Source organism: Haliotis rufescens, unplaced genomic scaffold (assembly GCF_023055435.1).
Source record: "Haliotis rufescens isolate VD_foot unplaced genomic scaffold, xgHalRufe1.0.p SCAF_5, whole genome shotgun sequence".
Taxonomy (NCBI): domain Eukaryota; kingdom Metazoa; phylum Mollusca; class Gastropoda; order Lepetellida; family Haliotidae; genus Haliotis; species Haliotis rufescens.
In genome coordinates, this window is record NW_025964223.1 from 30,306,936 (window position 1) to 30,323,688 (window position 16,753).

At 37.7% G+C, this 16,753-nt stretch overlaps 1 protein-coding gene across 1 annotated transcript in view; it reads left to right on the forward strand.

The window, feature by feature from the left end:
- Positions 1-11,385: 11,385 nt before the first annotated feature.
- LOC124122158 (SH3 domain-containing protein Dlish-like) overlaps positions 11,386-16,753 on the forward strand; it is a 29,254-nt gene continuing 23,886 nt past the window's right edge. The window contains exon 1 of the mRNA XM_046485281.2: positions 11,386-11,754. Within this exon, the coding sequence (XP_046341237.1) occupies positions 11,697-11,754 (58 nt within the window). The 5' untranslated portion in view covers positions 11,386-11,696. The remainder of the gene's footprint in view (positions 11,755-16,753) is intronic.

Consider the following 16,753-nt stretch of genomic DNA (forward strand, 5'->3'; position numbering starts at 1 on the left):
TAACAGATCCTGAATTAGCCAGACAAATTCGTAACCAGTATACCGGAAGTTTAGCCATTTTGTACTATCGCGTGCTTCGACACCCAAAGATCATAATGAGCAAAAAAGATACGACGTTGAATATCAATCTAAACATCCCCACGAGATCATTGAAGGGTATTTTAATGTTGTTAAAAGTTAAAATGTTAAAAGAAATACTGAGAAGTTCTACAATCCCAAGATTACAAAAGTAGAATTGACTATCGAGGGTGTGCCTAATCAACTATATAGTCAAGGAATGCTAGCGTATCAACAATGGGATGAGATTAAAAAACTCCCTTCTATAAAACGAAGCCCAGAAGTTAACGCGGTCGTGAAAGATCTGTCTCTCGGGGATGTATCGATGGGTGAATACCTCACCATGAAGTATGTGCTATGGCTCGACATGCGAACCACGGATGATGACCAACTACACGGCTGTGGGGGGAGAATAGAAAATGCTAGTGAGGGTGTCACTATACAGATAACGAAGCTCCAGGAATCAGCTGGTAAATTAAACATATATTTGGATGTGATTATGGATGCGCAACTTAATATACAGAATGGAAGATTCCTGCAAGCAATCTATTAATAAGCTTTTACGTAAAGAACCACACTGCACTATCATCTGCGGCCAAATGGGTTGTGGAAAAACAGCTTTTATTCTAGATATTTTAGAAAGTCATTATCGGGACGTTTTCGATCATATTATTATTCTGTGCCTGACTATAAGCGTTAATAAAACATACCTATCGAGAGATTGGGTAATGAATGATCCCTGGGTGTACAAAGATGATCCGCGCAATCATTTACAAGACTGTTTACGAGTATGTCACAAAAAGTACAAAGGAGAATCAAACCTTTTCATAATAGACGACTGAAGTGCGAGTAAAGAACTAACCAAAAAGAAAGATATGCTTTCATATTTAGCCTTCTCCGGTCGACATACTTAGCATAGCGTTTGGGTACTTACTCAAAAATACAACTCTGTCCTGAAAGATCTTAGAGAGCAAACCAAATGGGTAGCCCTGTTTCATTTCAAAGACCGAGATTCATTCAAGGAATGTCTACGTGAAAATGATGTTATTTATACCAAGTCCGAACGAGATAAAGTCAGAAAACTGTTAGCTTCAACAAAGCACTGTAAACTCGTATTAAAAACCGATCAACCAGCTGCTTATACAATTGCTTAGCAAAATTATAGCAAAAATAGCAAAATTATAGCAAAAATAGCAAAAATAGCAAAAATAGCAAAATTATAGCAACTGCTAAGCAAAATTATAGCAAAAATAGCAAAATTATAGCAAAAATAGCAAAATTATAACAAAAATAGCAAAAATACGATAAATTGAACATTAGCAGTTATTATTATGTAAAAATGTGGCTTGAAATCCTCATTCTTTTGCAACATTTTTTTATTACTGGTTGTTTTGGATATGCCATATTATATTATGTTCGACTTAAATATCTCCTTAAGTATTACATTATGGAATGCGACGAACTCATCGAACAAATGCTCAAAGAACCAGATCAACATACAGATCAAGATGTAGATAAACATAGAGAAAGACTCGCGGCTTTGGTAGCCGGTGGAAAATGTTCCCAATATTTGGGGGGAAATTATACCATCGAAAAATTGATAACATGACCGATGAAGAAATTAAAAAACTGTACGCCTGTTACGAGTCTAGACTGGGAGCTTCCATGACTAAAATAATATGTTCGGCTATGTTACAACTATACACAGTTGTAGCTAAAACGTTTCTTCCTATCCCGGCAGAACATCGCCCGTATTTATGCGAATCTCTCGAGAAAGACCCATTCATCGACCATGCTATAAGTGCAGTAAGCTGTGAGTTTTATCATAAATACGGAATGTTCTTAGCTCCAGTGACAACCGCTTTCATAACGGCTAGGCATTGTCAATTTAAACATAAGTGCCCACTTAATAATAATGGAGACTCAAGTGACACCACAGATTGTACAACAAGTGAACGAGGAAATACAATCACAACAGATTGTGAATGAGGAAATACCAGCGATTGCGAAATCACAAGCCAGAGTTACTAAGATCCCCAGAAAAATCGCCGCTGGTAAGAAGGGTGCGTTAGCAAGGAAGGCAAAACTGATACATAATTCAAATAATGAACATAGTCGTCCGATTAAAACTTGGGCACTAGGTGTTGCTGCTATAGCGGTGGTATGGTTGTTTTATAAGACCGGAGAAGAGAAGAAAACGTCACCCCCAATTACACAACAACAAGTTCAATTAGAGATTAGCCCCCATATAATGCTAAAAGAAGCATGGCTACTCCAGTTACAGACGGTAAAATGTTGGTAAACACAACGTATCATTCAGCGGTGGTCAGCGGCTTGGCCATGGCTATGCCTGTATAGCTAAACTGATTACTAAAGCCACACCACCCAAGCTAGATTTTAATGGTTATGATATCGGTATGGAAATTCTTGATATTGGATTGGCTATGGCTACAAAAGATGTGCTCATCTAACAAGGGCTTATCCCGGAAGACATAATGAAGTAATTAAACATTTGAATATTTTATATTATCGAACATGGCAACAATTGCAATGATGGTCGGTGGAGCTGTTGTTAATGCTCTAGCTTTTTCGGGGAGTAATTTTTTATTTTCTAGTATGAGAGGTTCAGAGCAGAAAAGACATAATAAAGCATTAGAACAACTCGAAGCAGCCCAGTCACAATGGACCAGACAGAGGATATTAAGATTAGATTTTATTAATGAAGAACTGCGTAAGCAAAGACATTCAATTGAAACGTTTAAGGATGTTGAATCTGCAATGCACGAATACTTCCTCGTTTATGGAAAAAAACTTGACCCAATACAGAGACCAACAATAAGTCAGTTTTATACACCGTCAGAGGAACAAAAAGACCGTGAGATAGCATTTACAGTGTTTGGGTTATCAGTCATTGCTATTTTTAGCTACACAATAACTACGCATAAACCATGACCTATCAACCATGTCACCCTGACTGCTAATCTATAAATAGCGCTGACAGCTATGACTCACCAGTGGACTCAGCAGGACTCAGCTGATGACATGCATTTAGACAAATGATACTAGAAGTGTATATTTATCACAATGGCGAGAGGCACATCAAGATGTAAATTCATAAGCTTGGGCCAATCACAAATTTGTGAAAAGAGCTGTATGTCGGATTTTTGTGGAATCCATTCCATTGCAATTAGAAAAGGGCACATTAACTATTCGTTTTCTGTATGTGGGATCAGGGTCAAAGGTAGTTACTGTTTATGTAAGAGTCACGGTGCTGACAAAAAACGGTTTCAAATTATTTATGAGAGGAAAAAGGCTTACCGAAATGAGATAAATAGATTGGGTAGAATTCAAACCATTTAGACATTAGTTCACATGTATTTATATATCACAATGACTTATGTTGTCAGAGAGCTGAAAGCTTTGGCAAAGCAATGTGGTCTACGTGGATATTCTCGAATGAGAAAAGCTGAATTGATCGTTTTACTTGATAATAATCAATCCGATGATAAAAATAATAAATCTGATGATGTTGATTTACAATTTGTACCCACAGCCGGCGTTGGTAAATATCTTAGAGGTTGGAAGATGCATATTAATTCCAACATGGATGTTAATGATGTTAAGCCCATCGTATTGAGCAAAATTAACGAGGAGTTAGATAAGATAGACACAATTTTATGGATAACAACTTCTTTAATACTGTAAAAAGCGACGTTTCGGTATAGATCCTTTTACCGTTGTCAAGCAAGACTGAATGAGGGACATAGTGCAGAATATATATAGCAAGTGGAGGATTAACAGTAGAGGATTAACAGTAACAACAAGGGCATACATGAGTGGGATAACATAGGTAGGTGTGACAACAAGGATGATGCTATCACAACACGATGGACAGGAAACACATAGCTAGAAGCCACTTGGGCATGAAGCCAATAAACAGGTGATTATTGTTTGATGAGTTCATAGTAGGCGGATGGGATGAAATAGCCTTGATCTCTGATTGTTGGGTTGTGGCGGCGAATGTGGACTGCTTCTGTTAGTTTTCTTTTCACATCATCAACTGGGACAACGTTCAAATCCTCGCCAACAACCTCCATGATTTCACCAAAAGAAAACTAACAGAAGCCCAAGTGGCTTCTAGCTATGTGTTTCCTGTCCATCGTGTTGTGATAGCATCATCCTTGTTGTCACACCTACCTATGTTATCCCACTCATGTATGCCCTTGTTGTTACTGTTAATCCTCTACTGTTAATCCTCCACTTGCTATATATATTCTGCACTATGTCCCTCATTCAGTCTTGCTTGACAACGGTAAAAGGATCTATACCGAAACGTCGCTTTTTACAGTATTAAAGAAGTTGTTATCCATAAAATTGTGTCTATCTTGTCATCCGCCAACTTCTAAGTAATGCCTATCAAACAAGTTGAGGAGTTAGATGATTTAAATAGTATAAAATACCAGCTGACGATTAAAATGTCACTGAATAAAAGTAACGCAGACGATAGCACTGATAGCATTTCCGTAGCAATCAAGAAGTTATAACCGAATCCGATACTATAAGGACATCATTAGATACATCAATTCAGAGGATACAAGAAACTTTAGAATGCTGGACCAATAGAGGTTCGGGTTGGGGTGTGGATAAAATCGATAGTTTATATTTAGATATAGCAAATTATATGCCTTTCAAAGGTGGATCTTATATAGATTTACCCCCGTATTATAAAAAGAAAAAAGCCATAATTAATGTAAAAAATAAATCTGATGACTGTTTAAGAATGATGATAAGATCTGCATTGTTCCCCGTAGACACACATCTGGACAGACCTTCTAGCTATCCTCAAAACGATGGACTAAACCTTGATGGCATAGGCGAACCTACACCAATCTCACAAAATGATAAGGTGGAAAAGCAAAATAATTTAGCTATAAATGTTTTCGGACATTCTTCTAAAGGAATTGTTGTTCACAGGATAAGGTCCGCTCCGGAACATATTCCCAGAATCAATTCATTTCTGATCGAAAAAGATGGTAAATATCATTATACATGGATAAAGAGTTTAAGCATACTATTATATGATCAAACAACCCATAAGGAAAAGAAATATTTCTGCGAAAGATGCCTGCATGGGTACAGCAAAAAGATCTATTAGAGGCGCATAAAGAAGACTGCAGAGGTGTTGGACAGAATGCTATCAGGATCGATATGCCTAAAGAGGGGAAAAATATATTAAAGTTTGAACATTATTGTAATCAAATTCCAGTACTGTACGTAATTTACGCCCACTTCAAAGCGCTTATAAAACCTATAGAAAATACCAACCGAAGCAATCAAGATAATCAAGATAGTTTTACATACAAAACTCAAGACCATATTCCTTGTGGGTTTGGATATATAGTTGTAAGGTATGATGGGAAAACAAACCCGCCCGTGATTTATAGAGGTCTCGATGCAGCAGGAAAGTTCCTAGAATATCTACAAAATGAAGAGAGAATAATCAGGTAAAATTTATCGCGTAAGAAACCCATGTGTATGACGAGGGATGATTGGAGGGCCTATACGAAGTCAAAGAGTTGTCATGTTTGTAATAAACCCCTGAATGGGGATTCTGTAAGAGATCATTGCCACGTCACGGGTAATTTTCGGGAAGCAACGCATAACGAGTGTAACTTGAAACTAAAAATGAATTCTCAAACAATACCCATCCCCGTTGTGTTTCATAACCTTAGAGGATATGATTCACATCTCATTATGCAAGCTATCTCAAAGACCGACGGCGGTTTAACGTGCATTCCTAATTATATGGAAATATATATCATTCTCGTTGACTAAAACTATACATTATACGGACAAGGATGGGAAAGCTAGAATAAAGCAAAGTAATGGGCTTAGATTCATAGACTCCGTACAGTTTCTGTTATCTTCCCTGGACAATTTAGCTAATGCGAACAATTCCGATGACTTTGCAATAACAAATCAATATACTGATCGGTTGACTCGTCATTTGTTGCTGAGAAAAGGTGTATATCCTTACGAATATATGGATGATTGGTCTAGATTCGATGAAACTAAATTACCACCACTTGAATCATTCTATAGTAACTTAACAGAATCTAAAATAAACGATGTTAATAATGAACACGCTCTGACAATCTGTGATAAATTAGGTTGTAAGAATTTAGGTGATTATCACGATCTGTAATTAAAAACCGATGTACTGTTACTGGCCGATATATTCGAGATATTTAGAAAGACATGTTTAAAACAATACGGCTTGGACCCGGCATGGTACTATTCCAGTCCCGTACTTTCATGGGATGCATTGTTGAAGAAGACCGGTGTAGAACTAAAACTACTCACCGATTACAATATGCACTTGTTTATTGAGGAAGGATTAAGAGGTGGTATATGGATTGTAGCGAAAAGGTATTCTAAGGCTAATAATAAATTAGTGGAAGGATATGATCCGAGTAAACCCGACACACACATATTATGTCTCGACGCCAACAATTTGTACGCATGGGCTATGAGTCAACCTTTACCCACGGGAGGTTTTGAGTGGGTCGATGATATCGAAGTGAATAATATCCATAATATCGAAGTGAATGATGCAAATAAAGGGTACATACTAGAAGTTGACTTGGAATATCCAAATTCGTTACATAAAGACCATAACAGTTATCCGCTAGCTCCCGAAAGATTAATGGTGAATAAAGATTGGATGTCGGAATATCAACACTCCTTAAAGGGTAATACTAGGTAAGCTAACATAGAAAAACTCGTACCAAATTTGATGGATAAGACAAAATATATAGTTCACTACAGAAATCTCCAGTTATATCTATCGTTAGGTATGAAACTAAAGAAAATACACAGAGTTCTAAAGTTTGATCAAAGCCCTTGGATGGAGCCCTATATAAGCCTGAACACAGATTTAAGAAAGATGGCTACCAGCGATTTTGAAAAGAACCTATATAAGCTCATGAATAACTCAGTATTTGGTAAAACTATGGAGAATCTAAGGAAGCGTGTTGATGTTAAATTAGTCAGATCTAATGAGGAAGAAAGACTCAGGAAACTTATAGCCAGTCCGGCTTTTAACAGAAGCAAGAAATTCGATAACGACTTACCTGCGTTGCATATGCAGAAGATTAATATAAAATTCAACAGACCGGTGTACGTTGGTATGAGTATTCTTGACTTGTCAAAACACTTAATGTATGACTTTTATTACAACGAACTTAAGAATCAATACGGCAATAGATGCGAGTTGTTATATACGGACACAGATTCTTTGTTGATGTAAATACAAACCGAGGATGTGTATAAAGATATGGCAAAAAAATTAGATATGTACGACACGAGCGATTACCCAAAAGATAATCCACTGCACAGCGTAGTAAATAAAAAGGTGTTAGGTAAGATGAAGGATGAATGTGCTGGGACTCCTATAGAGGAGTATGTCGGATTAAGACCTAAGATGTATTCTATAAAGAGTCCGATAATGGAGAGATAAGAAAAGCTAAGGGTTTTAAGAAGTATGTGGTAAAATAGCATATCAAACACAAACAGTATAAAGAAGCATTATTCAACGGTAGAACATTCAAACATGAGATGAACTCTTTAAGAAGTTACAATCATACGATATATGGATTAAGAATGAACAAGACATCATTATCCCCCTTAGATACAAAGAGATGGATTGATAAGGATGGTGTAACTACCTATGCTTATGGTTATTTAGGGTGGTAATAATGTATCGTAGGGAACTATGAACAACTCTTCTCGTACAAATGCCCTGCCTGGTCCATCTTTAAGATAATAAAGAATAGGCTCTTCTTCTTTCATAACCAATTAACTAATGTTATATATCTTAAGGGACCAAATCGGATCGGTTGCGCGACGTTGGCCTCCTTCGAGTTCACCGGGCTGGTATAAATATCTTACGCTTACTCTATCTGGAAGTTTATTGTTCTTTGCCTCTCCTAGGTGCTGAAGATTCAGAAGTCACGGATTTCATTTTAATTGCATCGGATGGTTTCTTCCCGATTAATCTCATTACTTCATTATTCATCGCTGATACAACAGCTGATAATTGTGTCACCAATTTGGTTGATCTGAATCGTTCCGATTTCATTTTGATCCCATACTGATAGCCAAACATACGTTCCACTAATGTCCGGTTAAATCTTTCAACGATAGCTTGACTACGGTGGGCCTCTCTTTCACCACGCCTGATTTCGACATCGTGCTTTGTTAACAGTTTAGTTATTGATCCCATAAACTCGCGACCGGGATCTACTTGAAATAGCTTAGGCCATTTTAGTGGTTCGCGTTTATATATGCGAGTCAGTGCATTAGCTACTTCTGTTGAATCTTTCGAGGTTAATGGTTCAGCCTCTTTGTATCGACTAGCCACATCCCCTACGGTTAAAGCGTATTTATACGTTTTGCGTCTTACCTTATTGTGGGGAAGAAACAAGAGGTCAGCCTGATGAACTTCATTCATTGTAAAAATATCAAACTTCTTCCTCGGTATATAACGCGGTGCCGGTAAGTATATTTGCCACATCGCTTGTTCCTTTAACCAATCCTGGTGGCTAATTTTGTTATTGCTCCTATACCTTTCCACTATCCTCGTGGGCTATAGTAAATGTTATTCATTATTAATTAATATTGATGTTTCTTTTAATACGAATCATGACTATCGTTGAATCGCATTAGCATTTACACATAAAAAATTCCGCCTGTAGTGGTGGTATAGGTATATAAATCTGGCTCCAGTGGAAGTGGTCCAGAACCCCCATCATCTATACTACTCAGTTGTTCAATGTGACCATTACAGTGGTTCAATGTGACCATTACAGTGGTTCAATGTGACTATTACAGTAGTTCAACGTGACCATTACAGTGGTTCAATGTAACCATTACAGTTGTTCAATGTGACAATTACGGTTTTTCAATGTGAAGATAACAGTTGTTCAATGTGAACATTACAGTGGTTCAATGTGAACATTACAGTGGTTCAATGTGACCATTACAGTGGTTCCGTGTGAACATGACAGTGGTTCAATGTGAACATTACAGTGGTTCATAGTGAACATTACGGTGGTTCAATGTTAACGTTACAGTGGTTCAGTGTGAACATTACAGTGGTTCAATGTTAACATTACCGTGGTTCAGTGTTAACATTACAGCGGTTCAATTTGACCATTACAGTGGTTCAACGTGAACATCACCGTGGTTCAATGTGATCATTACAGTGGTTCCGTGTGAACATGACAATGGTTCCGTGTGAACATGACAGTGGTTCAATGTGAACATTACAGTGGTTCATAGTGGACATTACGGTGGTTCAATGTTAACATTACAGTGGTTCAGTGTGAACATTACAGTGGTTCAATGTTAACATTACCGTGGTTCAGTGTGAACATTACCCTGGTTCAATGTGATCATTACAGTGGTTCAGTGTGAACATGACAGTGGTTCAATGTGAACATTACAGTGGTTCATAGTGAACATTACGGTGGTTCATAGTGAACATTACGGTGGTTCAATGTTAACATTACAGTGGTTCAGTGTGAACATTACAGTGGTTCAATGTTAACATTACCGTGGTTCATAGTGAACATTACGGTGGTTCAATGTTAACATTACAGTGGTTCAGTGTGAACATTACAGTGGTTCAATGTTAACATTACCGTGGTTCAGTGTGAACATTACCCTGGTTCAATGTGATCATTACAGTGGTTCAGTGTGAACATGACAGTGGTTCAATGTGAACATTACAGTGGTTAATAGTGAACATTACGGGGGTTCAGTGTGAACATGACAGCGGTTAAATGTGATCATTACCGTGGTTCAATAAGAAGATTACAGTGGTTCAGTGTGAACATGACAGCGGTAAATGTGATCATTACAGTGGTTCAATGTGACTATTACAGTGGTTCAATGTGACCCTTACAGTGGTTCAATGTAACCATTACAGTGGTTCAATGTGATAATTACGGTGGTTCAATGTTAACATTACAGTGGTTCAGTGTGAACATTACGGTGGTTCAATAAGAACATTACAGTGTTTCAATGTGACTATTACAGTTGTTCAATGTGACCATTACAGTGGTTCAATAAGAACATTACAGTGGTTCAGTGTGAACATGACAGCGGTTAAATGTGATCATTACCGTGGTTCAATAAGAAGATTACAGTGGTTCAGTGTGAACATGACAGCGGTAAATGTGATCATTACCGTGGTTCAATAAGAACATTACAGTGGTTCAATGTGACTATTACAGTGGTTCAATGTGACCCTTACAGTGGTTCAATGTAACCATTACAGTGGTTCAATGTGATAATTACAGTTTTTCAATGTGAACATTACAATGTTTCAATGTGAACGTTATTACACTAGTTGAATGTGAACTGTGCAGCGGTTCAATGTGAACATTACAGTGGTTCAATTTGACCATTACCATGGTTCAGTGTGAACATTACAGTGGTTCAGTGTGAACATGACAGCGGTTCAATGTGATCATTACAGTGGTTCATAGTGAACATTACGGTGGTTCAATGTTAACATTACCGTGGTTCAGGGTGAACTTGACAGTGGTTCAGTGTGAACATTACAGTGGTTCAGTGTGAACATGTGAGCGGTTCAATGTGAACTTGACAGTGGTTCAGTGTGAACATTACAGTGGTTCAGTGTGACCATTACAGTGGTTGAGTGTGACCATTACAGTGGTTAAGTGTGAACATGAGAGCGGTTCATTGTGATCATTACAGTGGTTCAATGTGAACATTACAGTGGTTCAGTGAGGACATGACAGCGGTTCAATTTGATCAGTACAGTGGTTCAATGTTGTCATTACCGTGGTTCAGTGTGAACATTGCAGTGGTTCAATGTGACAATTACAGTGGTTCAGTGTGAACATTACACTAGTTAATGTGAACATTACAGTGGTTCAATGTGAACATTACAGTGGTTCAAAGTGATCATTACAGTGGTTCAATGTTGTCATTAGCGTGGTTCAGTGTGATCATTACAGTGGTTCAGTGTGACCATTACAGTGGTTGAATGTGAACATTACAGTGGTTGAATGTGAACATTACAGTGGTTCAATGTGACCATTACAGTGGTTTAATGTGAAAATTACAGTAGTTGTATGTGAACATTAGAGTGTTTCAATGTGGATTGTAGTAATAAACGCGACGTACACTGTGTACTTTTTTGCCTTTGTTGTCTTCTTGCTTTAAGAAAAGGAAGGTTAATGTATACTATTACCAAGCGTTTCTCGTGATATACACGTTTGTCGAAAACGCTCTCTAACTCGCTCTAACACTCTCTCACATGGCAGAGCCACCTTCATAAATCAGTTGACATGCGAGATCTGCAGTGAAAATCTTAGATGTTTCAGTCAGATCTGCCTTTTCTCGCAGTAGCGGCCATTATTACCGAAGGTTGTTGATCACTCGATCAACGAGTGCAAGCCCATGTCTTTGGTGTGTGCACGCAAGCTTATGGGAAGCATGGTGACACAATGGAGGCGTTAGTAGTCCGTCGTTGACAGCTACTGGTTCAGTGGGCTCCGCGGCGGACACAGATATAACATAGAGGGCCGACAAACAGAGAGACTGTCATGGCGTTCCTATGTCCCAGCAGGCTAGGTGGCGGCAAGGAGAAGAGGAAAAAGAAAGGTAAGGGGTGTTTCGTGTCGCAGGTTCAAGTGTGTGTGTGTGTGTGTGTATGTGTGTGTGTCCTGTAGTTTGTATGTGGGTATGTCCGTGGATGAGTGTAGGATGATAAGCTTCGATGCTAATGTGTAGAGACAGGTGTCACCCTGCCCCAGTATGTGTTTGGCTAGCTCTATATATAGCTTTAAAAATAGGTGTTCGATGCCGTCTGGTCGATATCCTACACAATGTATGTCATAGGAATAGTCATGACATGACTTCCACTCGTGAGATATTTACATGTAAGTACATCGTGCTACTGATACTTTTATTCGATTGACGCCAGGGCCCCGTTCCACAAAGCGAAAAACGTTAGAGTAGGTTTTTGTTATAACGCGTCTAGCGGGAACCAAAACACTGGAAATAGAACTGTCCCGTCAACTAACTGTACCAGTTATCGCCATAACACGCACCCTGCTTCGGTTCGTTTTTTTAGTGTCTCTGTTGTCGCACCCAGTTATTTTAGTCATTAAAATTAATAACAAAGGGGGTTTTGATATCTTCAAATTGTATTTTGGGAAGATAATGTCAAATAAAAGTCAAATGGATTAGGCACAAGTGACAGACTTACGATGCCTTCTCCTACTTACATTTCATTATATTGTAATATGTGAATAATAATAGAAAAATGTACAGGGTATAATACAGACGTACATATAAACAGTATTACACACATAACATCTACCTACATGGACACATACACGCAAACACATGTACGCGTATACATATATACATGAGATACATTTATATTTATTATTATACAATGGTGCATGTGTTAACGATGTTTAATGTATTTATAATAAGACAGTAGTTTTAATTAAACGATAGACATTTTAAGTAAAGGACGGAAACTATAGAATATTACTAAACTGTGATAATTACATGGAATCAAAACCAAAGTCATAACGAATACCAAAACTATCAGAAAAGTAAATATAAGTAAGACCAGGAATACATGACAGACAAGTGGTGACAAGCGACACAACTAAACGTGCATCGTCATGTTGTTGAATTTCTGTTTACGCGAGGAAGTCACGTGACACCACACGCATTTCTTCAGTTGTAATGAGTATATCAAAGCGTCAGCTAATCTCTTACTGCCATTGTATGTACAACTAGTCAGCCATGCATTACATAATGGTGTCTTACCCGAATCATGATCTACTGATAACACGATAACTATTCACAAAAACAAAGGCAATCCAAAAGAACCAGAAAGCTACAGAGGCATAACCCGTGTAAGCTATTTAGGTAAGCTCTTCACTTCTGTAATCAGTACACGCCTCCAGTCGTATTCTGATCATGTTAATCGTCTAGGTGTTAACCAAGCCGGATTCAGGAAAGGGTATTCAGCAAAAGATAAACATGTAATAAAAGCCCTCATCGGTATTTGTTCTAGCCAAAAGAAAAGACTGTTTCAGGTTTTTGTTGATTTTCAAAAAGGGTTTGATACTGTATGGAGATGTGGATTGTGGTCAATGATAATAGAAAGTAATGTCAAAGGAAAATGTTTTAGAATTATATTTAACATGTGTCAAAGTATTAAATCTTGTGTGTCTAGCTATGGAAACATATCGTCATTCTTTGACTTCAAAATCACTGGCAGACTGAGTGAAAATCGGTCTTATTTGCGTTGTATTTTTTTAATGATCTTGAGCAGTACCCTTTACAAAATGATGTAATTGATATGAAATGTGTTAGTGATCCAACACAGCATGATTTACATATATTTCTAAAGCTTCTCAGATTATTATTATATGCAGATGATACAGTAGTAATGGCAGAAACAGATAAGGATCTTCACAAATCAGTAAATGTTTTTGGTGATTGTTGCAATTTTTTTAAAACTTAAGATAATGTGTTATGTGATGGTCTGTTTTGTAAGGCACACAAGCACCTATGCGAGCAAGCCTCCAGAGCCATGTTTTGTTGTTCTTACAAAAATACGACAGTTGGAAATGTCCGTTGACTTTCAATTAAATTTGTTTGACCACATCATTCAACCAATATTATTATATGCCTCTGAAGTGGGCGGCTTTGAAAAGCCAGTTATGATAGAAAGAATTCATTTCAAATATTGCAGGCGTATACTTAGAGTTAAGCAATAAACCCCAACCTTTATGGTATGCGGTGTATTTCGTATATGCCCACCACACATTATAAAACCTAGAATGATTTTATATTGGAATAAAATTTTACTTACACCAAATCAGCTGGTGAATGCAATGGACGTATGTATCAACTGCATTAATGTAACAAGTGTCAGTTTTGTTTATCATCTTCGGATAAATATTTCTCTCGTCTAATGAAAACGAACAAATGCAAAACGAGATGCAATCACGTGCGCACTATAACGGGGTGCTGGCGATAATTGATCCTCGGCGATATCTGGTCGCTAGCTACCGGTAATAATTAATGACCTGTATAGCGAACTAAAAACGCAATCAGTATCACTGGCAATTAATAGCACTCGCCTCAATTAGCAGCGAATCAACATCAGTGGCAAATCTGCATTATCAACAAAACACTTCTAAATCTCAACTGCCAGGCGGGAGATAAGTACAAGTACCTCCGTGAATGTGAGGTGAAATACCTAAAGCCACTTCTGCGAGGCATGTAACCGAGGTCAAATCCGATAATGTTCTCACATGGGGTAATGTATATGTATTATGTTGGTAACCTCCTATGTGTCAGACAGCTTGTTACAACATATTTGGTTGAGCGCACAGCAAACCAACTGCCGATTACCTCTAGTTGGTGAGACCAGTGAAGATCCGGGCTAGAATAGGTCTTCAGCAACCAATTTTTGCCATAAAAGGCGACGATGCTTGACGTAAGAGGCGACTGACGGGATAGGGTGGTCAGACTCGCTGACCTGATTGATGCATGTCGTATCCAAATTGCGGAGATCGATGCTCATGATGTCAATCACTAGACTCGATTGTTTTACAGACCGCCGTCATTTAGCTGGAATATTGCTGAGTGCGGCGTTAAACAACATACATTCAAACAAACAAATCCAATTGGTGATGGAATCATCCATATGTAAACAACAACAAATTTATTGTAGCCTCTAGTTTCCCAGACAAGTGTCTTATTTTTCAAATTTTATTCAAAGCATGTTTCTGTGTAGCATATATGATCCAGCACTATATGCAGGAAAGCACTGAAGGCATGTAAACAGGTACACTTTGCACACTCATATGCACGAGACTTCATCTGAACTGAACGTTTTTACTGAAATGTATCCGCAACATTGTAACCATGGTGAGTGAATCTGTTTGTAAAGCCAATGCCAGATTATTTGACTTAACATTTTCAAATGTTTTGGGTATGTTCACCCCTCCTGACAAGGAAGTATATATTTTTTAAAATCTGAAATAGGATATGTAAAATCAGTTGAAAAATCCAATATTGTCTACAGTATAATGTTGATGGCAGTGACAACTAGTGATGTGGAAAATACTTTTAATTTGTCACTTAAGTATGTGTGACTTCGGAATTCCTATGAAAAATGTTACCTGTCACAGAAAAATATTCACATTGCCTTTATTTTATCTACAATTAATTTGAACACTGATGATCTAAGAAAGTTTTTAAGTGTATCAAAAGCTTCATTAAGCCTGTTCCATCAATAAATAGTTGTGTATCATCTGCATAATGTCATTGTTTGTGGTCCTTCACATTGAGCTGTATTGATTTCGGTATTGTCCCTTATATATTTTTTTAATATTTCAGCAACAAGGAGAAATAAATAGGATGAAAGTGCATCTCATTGTCTGTACATCCTCTTTGATTCGGGATTAACGATTACAACATATCCGTTGTGTATATAGAGATTACACGAGTTGTAACATAAATGCTATCTGACAGGCACGAGGTCAGTAATCTTTTTCTTACAGACCCTAAAATCGCACCTTTTTAGTATCGAATCGAAGTATTTTGTCTATTCTTATGATCGCAGTGGCGCATTATTTCATAACACCACGGTCATGAGTGACGTCATCCGATGTACTGTTAACTATTCATAAATAATGTGACCATACAAGTAGTCTCCGTGTGCGACAAATCTCCAATATAAGTAAGTAAGTAGTCTCAAATGTGGGAGCCAATGTATACAACAATATTAGAAGAATGGATCTCTCCAATAGGAGAAAATACTACACAGTGTAAAATCTGAATTTTGCTTTGTTTACATTTCAACAAGTACAATTTACCCAGCATAGTGTTCGTTTCCACACCTAATTTATTTCGCGTGATTTCATCTAAATATTTTGCAGTGGTGACAAAGATCATTTGTCATTTGATTCTAAAATGTATGAGGAATTCAGGGATGCATGTATCGCAGCTGAGTTTGAAATATACGTGATCTAATAGGCGTCTTTTATAACCGCATACGTGAAACGTGATTTTGTAAACACCATCCAGTATGATGGAACGTACACTTCGGCCTTCGTGTTTGCGTATTTTGACCATTTTCCAAAACATTCTAAACGATTCTAGGCTTATCGGCAACGTTTCAGATTTTATCATTAGTGTTTTGATGAAAAAAAGATACCCGTAATCACCAATATGCTAGTTTTGAAATCCAATCCTTCGACTAAATATGTAATATTTAGATTTCTACACACGCTGTAAATAACGCCGTGAATGGTGATTTAGTAATGTATCAAACCTCGCGAGATTTACGATGTACCTCATATCATCCTATGTCATTTTAGGCAAAGCAAAATTACTGAAAAGGACATCTGATAATTAGGTACATAGATTAGTCCGGACTGATGCCGATTTATAGTGCTAGCTCACTGAGATACCATGCCGCAGCTTAACATGAATATCCCACTCAGACACAGTATACTGAACACGAGCCGACCAGTCCTTGTTGCAACCGAGCGCCAGACAGGGTAACAACAAGTACCATCTTTTAACGTCTTTTGGTATGACGCGGCCGGGGATCGAACCC